Genomic DNA, 17,851 nt, shown 5'->3' with positions numbered 1-17,851 from the left:
CCAATTATCTCAAAACAAAAGCAACTGTTTAAATTCTTTTCTTGTACATTGTCTTATTGAAAGACTATAGATAATGAACAAAATGGAAAAGTAACCTACCCCTCTGTCTGCTGTAGAGTATGTCGCATTGTTTTAATTTGTTGAAAATGACCCGACATATCTGTAGACAAGACCATCTCAATGACCAAGCTACGCAACTCCCTAAGAATAATTAAAAGGAAAATGACTGATTACAATTCATGTATTCTATGTATGGTACATTTGTTTAAGCAGAATTTGTTAATTTATAACTTTCTAAACAACATCACAGGTTTTATTACATTTTAAGAAGCGTTTAAATAAATTATTAACAACTTGAATGTTGCATCCTAAAGGCATTCTGTGAAAGCAGTGTACTTCAGAAAATGCACTCTGCAATCATTATTTCAGAGTCATACTGTTTTGTAATTCCTCTTTTCTAGTGTATAAGCTAAAATTACATGCAGTCCTGTCACCCATTATAAGTCTTTCCTTATTTTTTTCAGCAGTAGACTACTCAAAAAAACAGTTGGTCTCTGGGCTTACCACCACACAAGAGGATATACGTGTGTCTTTCATTATTGCCCTCATATTAGTGCAGAGCAGGCATAACACTAAACTTAGGCTATGGAAACACTAGGAAGAGCAAGACTTACTACATCTGAAACAGTATCAACATTATAGCAATATATGAACATTATGACAAACTACCCTTCATCTCAAAAATACCTTATTGCCTATTTCATGAATCAGAACAAGTTTGGGATTTACTATTTATCTGTATCTTGGTATTGTGGTCAGAGATGTTGGCTTGTACATCAGCTTTCTATTAAATGAATATGAAAATAGTAAACCATGAATCATGTAAGAGAGAGTATTAATTCTGATTGTATATGAAAGTATATTAATTTTGTCAACAATAAATACTGATTTGGAAAATTCTGTTTCTTTGATGTAGAAGGATTGTACACAGACCTTGTAGCAGTCTGCTGAGTCTTTATTTACATACTTTTTAAATGGCCTAGGAAGTGTTGCTTATATGTGCAAGTGTTGCTTATATGTGTATCAGGGACAATTCACCACATTAAATCTTTGATTATGTAGCATATATCTTCATGAGCACATCCCCAGTCTTAAGGATGGCCAAGTATCAACTACAACAGTAGAATCCTACTTTAGTCATTCTCATTGATCTTTCATATTGTACTCCTATCGTTGATTTACCTAATAATGCAGTTTTTTCAAAGGACTATGTTTTAAAGAGGTAAATTGCAATTTTCTTTAGGGCTGTTAGAATAGTTATAAAAACTATCAAGACTGGTTTTGAGCCAAATTAATTGCATATTTAAACTGATACTCCTTATTGATTTTTGTGTATTTATTCCTGATTTGTTTTGATGTAACTGGATAGAGACTCAGTCCTCTCACTTCTACTAAATAATATGCAGCCATACCAACTTGTGTTTAGAAAATGCCTTACCTTATCTGACCTCATAATAAGATACTAATTAATTTGCATCCCAACTGTTCCTCCTCCACATTGCTTTGAAACTGCACCCTTCAAACACAGCCAAACCCGTTAAAAAAAAAAAAACAACAAACAAAACCCAACAGCTAACACTGCATGAAACCTGAGGGCTCTGCATTGTTAAACCCTGTTGTTTGTAAGACTGAAATAATTATCACTTCCCCTTTCTATGGGAGATTTTCCTAGGAACTTTCCATGTCTGAACTTCTAAGAGTAATCAGAAATAAGTTCACCCCTACTACACAAGACACATAGAGAAGCAAAATGTTGCTTTCAGTTTACTCATGCTGTCATGGCAGCAGGCAAACCCTAATTCTTACCTCCATCACCTGAATAAAGATCAAACAACATAGCACAACCCTCCTCACACACTTCTGAAGATTTCAGGCCACTTTTTAGTTTAGCTTTTTAGCTGCTGAACAGCAAAGGAGAGGCTCTTCGCCTTCAGTCTGCAGTTGTTTCCTGCCTGCGCTCCCATCCATCATCAACAGAGGGATGGAAAATTGAGAACTGACGGGGAAACATTTAATAAAGGTCTACTAGAGCTATGAATGCTCAGTCTGCTACCATTGCACAGAAGATTACTCTTTGACTTAAACCATTCCCAAATCATTTCCCAGGGAAAAAAATATCATCTCAACTTTCATATTGAAGGAGACCTCAGTCAATCTCACAGGTAACTGCTGGACAGAAATCTCTGCCCACTTCATTAAGCAGTCCACAGCTACAGGCATCGGGATAATACAGTTGGCATTGCTCATGCTACCATGGCAAAAAGATATGTAGGTGTTGTCATCTTTAGTTCTATGACGGGAAGTGGTAACAGCATTCATGTACAGTGCATAGTGGAATTTTTGGGCCCACAATTGGAAAATTACTGGGTTTGAGTACACAATGTCTGTTTTTCTTAAGTAAACTGTCACGTTGTGTGCTGTCATCCTTTCCTAACCCTCCTATATCCTTATGTCCTATGGATTGGATACTGTAAAAAAATAGATGCAAGATGGTGTGAAAAGATGACATGAATAATGCTATGTTAATGTAATAAACAAGAGACAAAGAGAGGCACATGAATTTCTCGGAAAAGTAGTTAACCAATAAACAGAAACCAGCTTTACCTGGATTTGTCCATGACAAAGACATTTAGTCAGCTGGAAACTAATGAAAAAAATGAAGGAACAGGCTAAGATCAGCAAAAGCAAGTTGGGAACTGAAGACATAAGGTTCATCTTGCAAGTTATAGCAATCCTGCTTTCCTCAGACAGAAGACTCCCATGTGAATTTGTGAAAGAAGAGCTGTTCATTATGCATTGTATATAATGCATACTGTTTTGTTAGTATTTTTTATATAATCAGACAATATACCATTGTATGTCTTATGACTGGAATGGCTTGACACATTAACACTGCCTGACCACCTATGACTGTTGATGTAACACATGGGGTGCTAGAACACTAGAAGCCCGGTAAAGCAGAGGAGAAAGGGGAAAAAAAAGGGATCTCTCTTTAGTTATTTAGGGGCACTAAGTGAGAGAAACAAGACAACATGAAAGACTGGAATATATTTTCAGAGTTGAGAAAAGAGTGAAAAATGACTATGAATGTCACATGCATTATCCACAAAGGACATCCTCATCAGAATGCTGGCAGGGTTTCCCTGCTCAGACCCAAACCCTATGTTTTAAACTTAATTGAAGCTGACAGTTTATTAGTGCATTTATCTTCTTAATGTGAACATGTAGAAAAGAAAATGTAATACTATAAAGTCATTCTCAGTCATTTTGCTTCATCTTGCTGAAATAATTAGCAGAATCACAGTTTAACTAGGCAGCGGTGTTAAATTTTTAAAAAATTAAATTGCTGCAATTCAAGAAAACAGATCTGACAGTAGTCAAGAAATTAATCAGTGCCAGGAAGTACATTAAAAAGTTTAACAAATTATCATTTCAATTTACTGCCAATCTGATTCAGTGCAAACTTCCAAACTGTTAGTCTAACATTATGAATTTCGGTATAGATCCAAGAAGTTCGCTCTAGTAATAACTAGAAAATTGAAGAGCTTCTTTTAAGTGGCTAACAGATCTGTCATTGCACCAATGAACAATGGTATCCGATGACAGGGTAACAGGGATTTTTGGATATCAGAAACGAATACCAGGAATCCATCATTTCCCTGACTGACCCTCTAAATTAAAGTATGAGACTTCAATGGGTTGTGCAGGTTCTCAGGTTGGCGCTTTGGAATTTACTGGTTTGTTTGAAAGTACAGACTGTAATTGCCTAGCTAAGTGACAAAACATGGAACTGAGTGTCCTAGTTTAGTTGCTTGAGCTTATTAGCCAGTTTATACATCTCTTCTAAGTTGTACTGAATAGCCCCAACAAGAGACCATAAATTCCACTTTCCCTGGTTGCCAAATCCCACCAATGTCAAATTGGCTGCATATAATAGTAGACTGAATCTGTGCAGCCACTCTAAACAAACAACATTTGCAAAACTAAAATAAGATCCTCCAGGAAATCCTAATTGGTTTACAGTGAGAGGAGGTTAAAAAGCAAGTGCAAACACACCCAGTGTGTGATTGAGCAACCTCTGAATGAACGTGGTAGTTTATCACAGGTTAAAAACCAAGGAGAAATTAAATGCAACAGAAGCTAGTGCAAAGGGTCCATAACTGGACTGGAAAAAGAACTGTGGAAAGACCAGACTGAGCAATCTAGCAGAGAAGAGTGTGCTTCAGAAATGTAAAGTCACATTCCTCCCTTATTCTGTTGCAGTCCACCAGAGCAATATGTATAAACATCACACACCTGGAAACCATAGGGTTCTTCTTCCTTTGGCAAATACTGTCTTTCACAGGAGTTTCCATCCTATCACCCTCTTCTGCAGTGACATAACCACTGGGATGCACTGTACTAGCTGGCAGCCAGATTTCTGGCAGCTGAAGCAACTGCATGTTGCTGCAGGGATACCCAAACTATACTCATTTATGGTAGTCTCCAGTGATGAAGGAGCCAGGACTGGGGAGGCACATGAGTGTCTTCAAGCCATCCAGGGTCCAGCCCTGAACTGAAATTCAACTGAAGAAAATCTTCCCCTTTCTACCCGAAAGCATTCTCTGGTTGGACAAAATATGAAACAACACTACTTCTAAAAAACATACTCAAGGCAGCAAGTCTGAAGATTCGAAAATCATTACGTCTCTACAACGATGGTTTTAAAAGACAGAATAACAGCCTCTGATGGCTGTCTACTGGCACAATCACTTTGTCCATACTCAGTAGGTAGAACAAGCAAAAATAGGGTCAGAGAGACCTATCAGCCCCAAACCAATCAGGCCCCAAATAGTTCCAAGTAGAGCAAGGCCGGCTCATGTTGGCAATGAAAACCTAGGTGTATATGACAATTATTGCTGAAATTTACAATTTACTTCCAGAGATCTTTCTCTAGAACTAAATTTACAACACAAACTTTACGATAACTAAATCCAATTAGTAACCTCTGAGAAGAAATCTTTTATGAGAATGAAAAATTGTATGCTTCCTCTCTCACTTTGTATTAAATAAAAAATTAAAAATACTTTAATATTAAATGATTTGGAGTAGCTACAGAAAAATAATGAATTGAAATCCAAAAGGGTCAGCAGATTTACATTCAATAAATGCTTTATTTAGGGGTGTTCTGATCATGTAGATAAGTAAAATCATGTAAATCTACCATGTAAAATAGTCTGTCTATAAATATACACCACACCAGAATTTGATCTGACATTCACATATTCCTTGATAAGAGTATAGTTTTGTGAAAATACAAATAAAGCAGAGTATAGTTTTGTTATTCATGGTGGCATTGTTCATAGTGGAGACTTTCCTGGAAGCAGAATATCTCTCTCTGACTTCACAGACCACCTATTTAAAAGTTATTTTTAGGATCTCTGAATGATAGCTATGTTTCCAGAAACACACAGAAGACTCATATTTTAAGTGCTATATGTAGCGATCAAAGGTATACAAAGATGACATGTCCTTTTTACTAATGGAGAAAGTCTCATCTCTAACACTTGTTCATTTTGGTCTTACAGGTCTTAGTATTTGTGGCATATCAATTATGATCCTGATTCTTTCAGCGGGTCAAATTTTCTTCAGGAATTACAAGCTGGCAGCAGAGTGTGACTCTGCACCAAGGTTTTAACCCACTGTTAGGCAAAGGTGACCTAGCTCAAGAGGGGCAGCACTGTGGTTTTCCTGAAGAGCTATCTCACCTGAGACACTGTGCACACAGTCCAACACTGTGCTTTGTAAATGCACAACCTCACTTGGAAAATTATACGGAGTCTCCCAAACAGTACCTCTTTACACCATACCAGCCTTCCCTAAGCTCTAAATATCCATTACTCCTTCCAGTGCCAAAGCTTCTTCCTGTAATTTGAACTCTTAAAATAGACCCCACAGGGAAGGTTTGGTGTTTTTTTATAATTTTTAAATACTGGAATTAAGTTTGAATGTCACAGTAGGTCTTACCTCCAGTCATCTTTGGTTAAATTTGCCAGGATGTTCATCTCTTCTTCTTGCATGAGTCTATAAGCAGCACTTACATGATGATTTTCAAGAACAGAACGGTCATTGTACAGTATTGCAACATCTGACCTAGTGTTAAAAAAAGGCAGAATTTGCAGTAGTATCCCAATGATGGCACTGGGGAAGGTAGGACTGTGTATTCTCTATGAGAAAAATTGACTAAGTTCATCAAACTATGTTTATTTGTTCCTATTGTATCAAATACTGATAAAGTTTCCATCCTAAATGCATAAAAAATTATCATTATACCATTGTATATACTGTTTGTGGGAAAGTCATATTTTTAAATGTGTGATGTTTTATTTATATAACTGTAACAAAAATTTGTGAGGAGATCTTTGAGCTTCTTGACTGTAGGTAGGATCGTAAAGCAACAGAAATGTTCTAATTAAGCTACTCAAGTACTCTTTGGCAATACAACCATTTAAAATACAATGCATTCACCAACAAAGGGGGCTCCACACATAGCGTGGGTATTAAGAAGTTACTACCCCTGTTCTGAGAGTTGTGCTTTGGCCCATGACACTCATAATCAGAAGGAGCTGTAAATAATAAAATATTAAAAAACTTCAGTTCCATATGTTTTAAACGGATGCCATCTTTTGTCAGAAAAACAGCCAAACCTTGAGCCTCATAGCAATGGAATGGAAGAGATGCTAAGCTGAAATTTGATTGCATTCAAGTGCTTCCTAAAGCCAGACTCACCCTAACATTAGCACCCTCGACAGTATCCTTTGTCTCTTAATTAAAGACTAACCTACAATACCAAAATTACATATAGATTTTGATGCTGTATAGATTTATCATACTTCGCTTCAGACTTCATTAATTCTTGGGGAATTTGTTTCCCCAAGACCTGATCTCCACTTGCTAAGCAACCTTGGGTCTCGCCTCTCTGCTACACTTCTGTCTTCATAAAACTATTCCTGAGTATTTCAATTTGGCCAACTGAAAAGTCTGTACTAGAAGAAAGGTGTACAGTGCAGTTACTATGATATTAATAATGTAAATTCAATCTCTTGTTCTGTTGAGCAATAGTATATATTCAGTGTAACCACCCACACGTACGGTATGGTACCGAGGAATCTAAAAAATGAAAATAGGATTGGAAACTTTATTTAGAGGGAACAAACCATAACCTACCTAAATAATGAATATATTTACATCCATAATCCTACTAAAATCATGGGAAAATCTTTGATTTGCCAATCACATATGTTTAACATAGCACACTTTGATCCACATAGCTGTTTATGGCTAGTTTGAAACAGTGCTAAGAATTGCTATGACTATGACAGCCATTTCATCAGCTTTTCTCAGGCAAAGGAAGCCTGGAATCATGGCTCTGGGATGCCACATCAGGGCCAAGTTCTACTAGGAGGGAAGAATGAGCCCCATCACAAAACAAGTACCTGTTTGCAAGTATGCCCGACAAAAATTCAAAGGCTAACAGCTTAATTAATTTTCCACTTTTGCAATACTTCAGAGCAAAATATTAAGGACAAAAATAGAAAAGTAATATAAACTTGGAACTACAAACTGAAGTTTATTTTTAGCCAGACTATGCTGAGGGAGAAAAGAATTATGTCTTTATTTCAGCTGCAGATCTAGAATTTGTTCATTATTGATGAGCACATCTCAGGGCACAGAATTATTACGGATTTAATTTAAATGTAACCATTGGGCGCTTGATCTGTATAGGTGAGTGTGAGGATACTTCTGTTCAAAGTAGTAGTATTTCTAGCACGCAGCTGTTTTGTTAGAATATGTCAGTGCTTTGCTGAAAATTTTTTTTCAAGAGCAGGTAAAGAAGACTCCTCAACTGAGGATACTAAAACCAAAGTATAGCCTAGTATGAGAGAACAGGAAGACGCTTCATACGTGGTTAAGTATCAGGTGTACTATTTATCACCCAGTAATGGATTGGTCAGTGATTTTCCTTTGATAAGCTGAAAATATTTTAAGGGAAAGAGTTATATGCTGCTGTTTTGGACCAGAGGCTAGGATGACATCCTGCGCCTGTATAAGAATACAGTTAGCCTGACTTTCAAACTGGATTTCTTTCTAGATTTCTTTTTCATAACTACTGCAGATGCTGTCAAAACATGCTAGGAGAGGACTCATGATGGGTATTTCTAAAGCCGTACTTGAAGGTTTCCCCTCTGTACTAGGACCCTGTAAGTTTAATACACAACTTGAAACAAAATGTAGCACCTGGAGTAAGTGCAGATACATTGCTGAAAATGGAGTGGTATTTTTCTGGGGACGCTGTTGAAGAAATTTTTGAGTCAAAAGTATCAGAATTTAAGCGAGCAAATAGAGGGGTGAGGGGTTTTCAAGTCAATGTTCTGAATCTTTTTTGAAATCTCTCTTGATATATCAGCTCCAAAATATTATGATTTCAAACACTATGGAGCTAACTCATTACTTTTCCACACTGTCTTTGTTCATGTGAGCAGTCCCATTAACTGTACAGAGGTCAAGGAAGCAATTTGTAAAATCAGGAATGACCTGGCTGCTTCCTGGCTGTATCAGTAAGACATACGAAACAGTTCAGACCAATGAACAGCAAACTCCAGGTATGACACTTAAGAGACCACTTCACTTACCTTGTCTGAATATGAAAATTGTTTGTGGTCCCAGTATGTTCATAATCATGGACGGCAGCTGCAAAGATCATTGCTAGAATTTCCAGTTCTGTGAGCCAGTGCTGGTAAATGAAAACCAAATCTTAGTCATATTTTCTATAATAGCCAAACTCAGATTAAATAGTACAGTACTGGAAATGTTTTCCATTACGTTCAACTTAACCAAACTTTATTCTTGTCTTATTCCAGGTAACTGTATACCCATAACACTTCAGTATTATACAGTAAAATAACTCCTTGTACTTATTATGATTTCTCTAAGACCAAGTTAACGCCCTTATGGTCACTAGTAAAGTAAATATTGGCAGCCAAAAATATAAGAAGTTATTAAGACAATTACATGGTATACTTTGGAGCTGTTTTGAGTAGGAAGTATCTAATCTGCTGGCCCATACATGGCACTTGTCAAATTATGGTATATTCATCTAAAAGCTTGATATGAAGTTAAGGTTATAATTTGTCTCTTAGTGAACAATATATACAGTTCACAATAAATTCCAGGTACAACATCAGCATTAACTATAGTTTACCAGTGTACATAGCACTAAAATTAGGCACATGGAGATTTTTCTGTTCTCAATTTTGTCATACTTTGTACTAATGCAAAAAAAGGGTGCATAAGGCTAGTAAACAGTTACAATGAACAAAAGATAATACAGGTCATGTCTACAAAATAATGCAGACCCTAGAGTTTTGTGCACTTTTATACCTCTTATTAACTGAGGCAGTTCTTTATCGCTCAGTTTGTAAAATAAGCTCTGTTATTTTATCTTTCAAGTTCTATTTCTTGAATGATAAATCATCCTTGAGGAGAAAATTTACTCCATCTAAAAATGAAGGCAGAAAAATCATGTGATAATTAACCCCCGCAGTCATAGGAGTGATTAAGTCAAATGCCAGTCAAGCATTTCCACGCATTTTTCAGATTTTTTTTAGTGTAAAAGTAAGCTTGTGTACTAAAGGATGGAAGAATGATCTCATCTTTACGTGCCCATATATGCACGTACATGTGTATGAATGCATATAAGATGTATAAACTGCCAGAAGTAGTAAAAGCTGCCAGTAGTAGTACTTCTTTCAAAGAAGAAGAAAGGGAACAGTCAAGATTCATAAGTAATGTGAGAATAATGAAACAGGTCATTCAGTGACAAAATAAGACTGCTGAGGAACAACAAGTACTGGCTGTTGGTGAAGCAGTATAGATCAAAAAAGGTCACAGCAGAGGAATGAGAATGTACTGTAAGCAGTTCTAAAAATGGAAACGATGACCTTCATCGTATTGTGTGTCACAAGAAACCAGGCCATGACCAGTCCTGGCTTTCACAATGTTTTCAACATACCAAATAGAATAGAAACCCAGAAATTATTAGTAACTAAAGCTAAACATAAACTTTTTCTTTAAGATGCCTTCTCAAAGATCAGCTTTTTTTAGTAACCAAAATAGTTGCTAGACAATGCATTTATAAGTAGAAGAGAATTCCTTACAAACAATATCTATGGGCTATGCAGAAGCTTCATACAGTACTATATGAGAACAAGTATTCTAGAGACTGTAGCTGTACAGTCAAAATTCAGATCAGTATTCAGATAGAGAATCAGAGAGCTCCTTTAGCTAAAGGATTTCTAAGGAAGTAGGAGAAAGCTCTTAGAGAGATGGTTAACAAGCATTTTTCTCAAAGGGAGAGGGAAAAGTAGGTATCTGGAGGTCTGCAAGACTGTGAAGAGCTGGAACCAGCTTCCCTCCTGGAAGATACTATGCCATGCAGGTGTAACACCTATTGGAAAAGATCTCTTGTGTTGAGAGATGTGTTCCAGTATTATAAATTGCTTATAAGTAAATAGATTAATTTCAACTTTTCCTGAGCTCTAGTTCAAACTATTTTTTTAAACAATGATGGATTAAAAAATGAGTAAGAAAGGGAGTCTTACAATGCACTTATTGACAGTAAAGACATTTTTTCCTTTAGCTCGAGCAATACAGGTACGTGGGAGGAGAAAAGGGATGGTGGGAACATGATCGATGACTCAAAAGTTCCTTACAAGATGTATTCCCTGGGACTTAGATTCTTAAACCTTTATAAAGACAAAGACTTCATAAATGCAAGCTTGAGTTGTATATTTCAGTCATATCATCTGGGATTTAGTCTCTTGGGAAGGTTAATGGATTGTGTGCCATCTGTGATATCTAACTTTCTAACACATTGATCTGAGGTGGCTGTTTCTTAAGATAGACAGTAACTTTTGGAAAATAAAATATTCATTTTATTTCTTTAACTGCAACTCTGAATATGTGTTATTCCTCACAGGAATCTCTCTAAAGGCTTGTGGAGAACCATAAACTCTGACCAGCCAATTTTTTATTATTTTTTTTTTGGCAAATGCTGAAATATGGCTGTTTTCCAGGTGCCTATAAAAGATACAAAATGTATGACCTCAACAACAGGATTCATGAAAAGGGTTTTCTAAAATCCAGCTTTTTGAAACATTTGCTTCAGTATGTCTTTCCGAAGTGAACAAGGAAGACAAGCAATTCTTTGCAAGATTTGGGAGTCGGTATCAGTTCTTTAAGATACAATGAAAGAACTTTGAATTGCATGCCAATCTGCAAAAGCCACACAGGAATTTGATATAGAATTGCATCAAATTGACTCCAGTCCAGGTACTGGTTAGAAGATACAGCAGAGTTAAAAGAGGCATTACAATGGACATACTCTGAAAACTACTTAGCTTGAGAAGCAAACTTCAAATTGTTATTGACTAGGGTTCTGTAGGGTTAAACAGGCAACAGGAAAAAAATCCAACAAGTTTAACAGAACATTTGCATGATACTGATGCATTCTCAAACTGAAAATGACATTTGGGACAGAAGTACTTTGCAAGATGCAAAATCACTAGGCCCTCTTTCAGACACTGATTTCTATAAATATTCCTTCTGCCTGGCAAGCTACATCTGTTTGAAGGCACTCTTGACTAAGTGTTGTCCTAGTTATATATCTTTCCAAGAACCTTCCAATATCATAATTCAGCAATTCAAATGTGAATATTTAAAATCTGGCCTAATTTTATAGGAATATTTTGTAGCAGCGCTGCAACATTAATGAGGTTTTACAGAAAAGTAACTGCAGTAAAGTCTAAGCTTTTCTGAAAACAGTTGTCCAAATCACATCAAAGTGCAGTTACAAGGTTAAGATGCTAACATTGTAAAACTTGAACTGGAGAGGCCTTTCTCATTATCGTGTGCACCTGGTGGAATAGCAGATATTCAAATATGAATCAGGTTCCTTTATTCAGTGTTCAGAGAGAGACAAAGTGTGTTGCAAAGTTGTTCAGTCAGTGGCTAAACATCCCAAATTGACTAGGATATCTCTGGAAGTTGGAACCTTGTCCTGGCATCACAAAGACAATCTCTTGTCTTTTTTGAAAAGTGGAGGGGCACAGTTACAATGGGCCAAAAGGATGTTTATAATGTATAATACAACAAAGGAATTTTCCTCCCTGTTAAGTTGCTGATCCAGGTGTATACCTGCAACAAAGACGTCTCACATCACTTAACATAGGATATGAACCATGATCTAATGTCTTCAAGCTTTTTCTTTTATTAAAATATTATTTTTGGTAGGTGAACATCATACACAACAACTCTGGTTTGGATTCATCTTGGCAAGAGCTGTCTATGCTTCAGTCTGATATGGAAGCCCTTTCTCAAGAAAACATCTCATTGTGAAAAGGAATCTTAGCTGGTGAAGACTCTGCAAGTAGTACTTGTGTTAAAAATGTAGCTTTAAAAACTTGATATTTAGAAGCAAATGCCTTCCTTCAAAGAGTAGAACCTAACCCTGTAATGCCTAGGGACTTGTTCTTGCCTCCAGTGAAGCCAAAGGCAAAGGTTTCAGTGAGAAAAAGCTTAACATACGTGAATGACTGTCATTTATTGTGTATATATTGGAGCACAAACATCTAGAGTCAGCCCTAAAATTTTCCTTTCCAAAAGTCTTATGGAATTGTTTCACGGCTCTGCAAACAGTAATCAGACAGTATCACTTCCCACCTTTTTTTTTTTTTTGAAACAAGTGCATTCACAGTGAAGACAAATCATCAAAAGGCCATTGACAGAGATGTCTGTTTTCTTTCAGTCAGTGTTTACTTTTGTCTAGCAAGCTGATAGGACACTCCCACTGATGTTATTAAATCTAAGATAAGTGTTTACAGTAAAAATGCTTGCACAGACTTACTTCAGTTCCCAAAGCAAATACTAAAAAATATTAGCATATTGCAATAGTGCAAGGCAGATGCAATCTCTTGCCTACTACAGGCACATACAGTATTCAAGAGCAGTCCTAAATAAGGTTATGAACTAAAAGAAAAAGTAGCTGCAGAGTATTTGAGTAAGCCTGCACTGATTCAGTATATCTTTCAATGGCCAGGACCTCAGCAGATACTAAAGTGTCCTTGCCTGATCACACCTCCCAGGCTCTGATGTGGAAGTGAAAAAATCTCACCTGCCCACTCCTGCAAATATATCTCTTTTAGTATGATATATAATACCCTAGCACAGGCAATGAAAAGCGAAAAGGATTTAAGAAGGATTTTTTTCTCCTTTTTTCCTCCGCATCAGTAGAGTTCCTGCCTGGAAGAACTGTTAAAATGACATAAAGTTCACAGCCTGAATGGTAGTTTGGAATCTATCTCTGCACAATTTTCAAGGGAGCTTTTTCCTTAAGAGAAGACACACATACGCATTTATCCAAAACAGCAAAGTCTGAGAAAAGAAGTAAATTTAACATTGCAGTACTTCTTACCATGATACCAGTATGAATCATTATGTAATGCACAGTTTGAGTAACGTCAGCTGCATGGATCAAATTGTGATATGGATTTTTGTATTTGCTGTAACCAACTTCAAGAGCTTCAGCAAATGAAATAAGATTGGGAACAGGGATCTGAGAGAAAGCAAAAATTAAAATAAATGGGTTTTTTTCCTGCAACAGCTGCAAAGTTAATCATGCAATAAATAAACCACAAATAAATATACCATAGAATTTAGTTAAAAAACAACAAAAGAAAAATTTAAAATGTAAATGTCTAATATCTTACATGCATCAGGGAGTCTTCACCCAATTCTTGTAGATGTTATATCCCTCTACATACACCATGCACAGCATGTGGTTAGTGTACAAGAGACTGTGGAGCTATCAACCAAATAGTTTTCAAGAGATGTACGTTTGTCTGTCTGTACCAGGAATGCACAGATTGCTCATATAATGAAGGCATGCCAGATAGGAGTCTAACAACAGGATTATCTCCTTTTCTTCACCAGTTTTACCTTGCCTGAGACAAGGCTTCCTTGAATCTGATAGTATGACTTCCCTTCCTCCTCTTCCTCCAGGCAATGTATGAAGTACAGGTACTATCTAGTCCCATTAATTTTCCCATTGTGCTGGTTTTGGCTGGGGTAGAGTTAATTTTCTTCATAGTAGTTGCTATGGGGCTATGTTTTGGATTTGTGCTGGAAGCAATGTTGGTAATACAGGGATGGTTTAGTTATTGCTGAGCAGTGCTCACACAGGGTCAAGGCCTTTTCTGCTCCTCACCCCACCACACCAGCAAGTGAGCTGGGGGTGCACAAAAAGTTGGGAGGGGACCCAGCTGGGACAGCTGACCCCAACTGACCAAAGGGATATTCCAGACCATATGACGTCACGCTCAGCAATAAAACTAGGGGGAATGTTGGCAGGTGGCAGGTCAGGGACTGGCTGGGCATCGGTCCATTCGTTGGTAGTGAGCAATTGTTTTCATTTGCATTGCTTGTCTTTCCTGGGTTTTATTTATGTCTCTTTGTAATTTTCCTTTTCATTACAATTAATCATTATTATTATTATTATTATTATTATTATTGTTGTTGTTGTTGTTGTTGTTGTTGTTATGTTTCAGTTATTAAACTCTTCTTATCTCAACCTACGAGTTTTCTCACTTTTACCCTTCCAATTCTCTTCCCCCCATCCTGCTGGGGGGAGCAGGAGTGAGCAAGAAGCTGTGTGGTGCTTAGTTGCCAGCTGGGGTTAAACCATGACACCCATATAATGAAATGACATTTTCATTAAGACTTTTTTCTTTATTTAAAAGCCCTGCAAGCTAAACAGTGGGACTGAGAATGGGCTTAAGCCCACTAAGCCAGTAACATTGTGTAGTTTATGACTGTGTTGTTAATGGTAGTCCTGGTGTGGTTCTGACTTCAAGCACCCACAGCTTGAAGGGAAAAGCTTGATGGGAAAAGCTGAGTCTGGGTTATTGGTTAACATTAAAATATTCAAACCAACTTCAAGGTGAGGCAGCCTTTTCAAAAGGAACATGGGAGTTTTGCATTGGAGAGATTTTGAAACTAATGAAACTTGCATTCATTACTATTATAATCATAAATTTGGCATTTTGATCCATTTTTTATCTCAGCCTTTCAAAGTTGGTTGTAAGTACTCCATGTTGTACTGCAATGCCCTGAAAACACCATGGAAAAGCAGTCTTCTCTTTATATATTCCCCAGTTGGTTGGAGAGGAAGGTTCAGCTGAAACCCCTGCACAGTGGTGGGCAACATACTATGATTTAGACCATGAAAAAAGTACTTAGGACTAACTACAGTTTTCTGCCTTATTAGGATTCTTTGTTCCATGAAGCTGGGACTCTAATTCAGTACTGCTGAGTAAATAGGCTGTATACATAATCTGTTTATGTAATGCTAACATTTAGCTGCTCACTAGCAACATGGCATCCCAAACTGTCTTGACATGGGTCTACATAGCTTTCCATTTTTTAGGTTGCAGAAAAATTTGCATGCTCTGGGTGAAGTTCCATTTGGTAGAACTACTGGCATATCACAATGTTCGATTTGCCATATTCTTTGAAATTCTGCACTGCATTGTACAATAATAAACCATTTCAAACGTATCCTGGCTTTCTTGTAGTTTAAATTTGACATGCTTATTTTTGCATACATATTTTTATTTGTGGCTAGTTTCTGACCTTGAAACGGCTCAAAAGGTCATATCGGGTAAACAGCTCATACATCATGAATTTCAGACTGTGCTCTCCACTTGCTTCATTTAGGGCAAATACGTCAAAAGACCATTTATCAACATCCTGTAGATGAGGGGAAAAGAAAAAAAAACCATAAAATTTCCATATTTTTAAGCAGGTTTCCAGTTAATCACTGGAAAAAATATTTTGGGGGTTTTTGAAGGGAAGGGGGAGAGTTTAGTGGTTTTTTATTGTCCAACTCTTTCAAACTCCTACTGTAGATAACACATTAATGACTATATCAATATTAATGATGAAAATAGCTGTGCAAGTTATGAATACCATACTTCTAACACGACCTATGCAACTTTGTATGCTTTGAATCAAAGGCCTCAATCTTTCAGATTTAACTTCCTGCATACAAATTGTCTATAGAACCTTGTGGAGCTGATGTGAATACCCATCCTTTAAATAGGCTATCAGCAATGTCATTAACACTATAGCCATATAGCAATTTGAGAATAATATAACAGTGTCTGACTTTCAGGGGAAAAGGTGAGGTACTACATTCTCAAGAAATACCATTTTTTAATTGCATACATAGCCATAGAAACTTTACTACTATAAAAGATGGCCTTTTGGGTGAACTAGAGTAATGCCTTAAATTCACAGCAAATACTGTACTTGTTCCATAAGCTGCAGCTTCTTTTGTTAGCTCTATCCCAACACTAATTCTCCTTTTTCTTTCCTAAAAAGGAAACAAATGCTGCTGAGACACTGATTACCATACCACTGGGAGCTGATAAAACCATGTCTCACCGTTTCTATAAAAATTTCTATACAAATTTCATCCTATTGGTCTAATAACATCTAAATGAAATCACAATTAATCAGTGAAACAATAAACAGAATCATATGCTATTTTTTAATTTTTAACTATTAATTTCTCTGTTCTGTGTGCTCAGTTCTGTAGTACCAACTATGGCTAGGGTATGTTCAGTAGAAAAATATATTCATTTCACCCTAAATGTCACCTAACTTAAGTACAAATATATTCAAATTACACAATGATTAAACTTATTTCACCTTAAATGTTACTATCACTTCTGCTGGGTAAGCCAAACCAACCATGCTAGAAGTTCTTCGGTACATCCTAAAAGAACAAATAAAATATTAAGGAATAGTACTCCTTTAAAACGTACTGGAACAATTTCTCTTTTTTTAATTCATCTTTCACTGTTTGTGAAATAACACTAAGCTATTTAAAGGTCTGGTCCCAAAGACAACACAAATCTTTTTATGAACTTATGAGAAAAGCCTGTCTGCTCGTATATTACTCTTTTATGTTAGTGCAGTCTTTGGTATATTTTAGTGTAGAAGTTTCAAAGCCATGAAGTTCATTCCCAGAATTTTCCAAAGTCCAGGAGATTTCATTACACATTTAGAGGTTTAATCTGGATTTCTGTATAGAAAAATAAAGTGACTGCAGAAATTGAAACCAAAATTCTGGCTCAAAGATTTGCTTCAGGTTCATCCCACCACATAAGGGATCTTCAACAACAGACATTGTGGTTAAATGCAGTACTTGCTATAACAAGAAAACAAAGCTCCCACCTTTCTACAAAAATCCCAGCCTGTACAGCGTGCACAATGCTTCGGAATTTGGGCTTTTCTTCAGGTCTCCTCTTCACTATTCCCATTTCTCTCGTGAATGTAGAAGCTAACCAGTCACGCACTTCCAGCGGGACCGAATCCGACTGGATGTCAGAGAGCTCATCCTCAGTGTCCAAAAGCTTCCTACAAAAAAATTAATACAAGGTAACCGAGAAGATGGCAGACTGAAGCAAAAGGAGTATGGACAGGTGAACAGCTAACAAAACTTAATTTTAACAGGAGCAGAGGTTGTCTGTAGAATTGAGGCAGCACATCACTAAATGTCTTCTCTGGTAGACATACTGAGGCCACTGGGAAGCTGGACACAGCAGGTATCTTCCCTCTGTCCCACTGCTTATGTTCCACAAGGTAAAAAGTACTCAAATGCAAGATATTCAAGTAAAGGCAAGAGAAGATT

General features: G+C 36.8%; 1 protein-coding gene across 5 annotated transcripts in view; it reads right to left on the bottom strand.

Moving 5' to 3' along the window:
- Positions 1 to 17,851, bottom strand: part of PDE1A (phosphodiesterase 1A) — a 184,047-nt gene that overhangs the window by 30,980 nt on the left and 135,216 nt on the right. For 4 of the 5 annotated variants that reach the window (XM_049805235.1, XM_049805201.1, XM_049805226.1 and 1 more), the window contains 7 exons: positions 17,395 to 17,577; positions 16,867 to 16,933; positions 15,787 to 15,903; positions 13,571 to 13,711; positions 8,733 to 8,833; positions 6,067 to 6,192; positions 100 to 201 (listed from right to left, as the gene is read on the bottom strand). In XM_049805235.1, coding sequence (XP_049661192.1) covers positions 100 to 201; positions 6,067 to 6,192; positions 8,733 to 8,833; positions 13,571 to 13,711; positions 15,787 to 15,903; positions 16,867 to 16,933; positions 17,395 to 17,577 — 837 coding nt within the window. The remainder of the gene's footprint in view (positions 1 to 99; positions 202 to 6,066; positions 6,193 to 8,732; positions 8,834 to 13,570; positions 13,712 to 15,786; positions 15,904 to 16,866; positions 16,934 to 17,394; positions 17,578 to 17,851) is intronic. The other variant, XM_049805217.1, reaches the window with a different exon arrangement.

Source organism: Accipiter gentilis, chromosome 1 (genome assembly GCF_929443795.1).
Source record: "Accipiter gentilis chromosome 1, bAccGen1.1, whole genome shotgun sequence".
NCBI lineage: Eukaryota > Metazoa > Chordata > Aves > Accipitriformes > Accipitridae > Astur > Astur gentilis.
The sequence above is the reverse complement of the archived record's forward strand: the minus strand, read 5'-3'. Positions and strand labels throughout refer to the sequence as shown.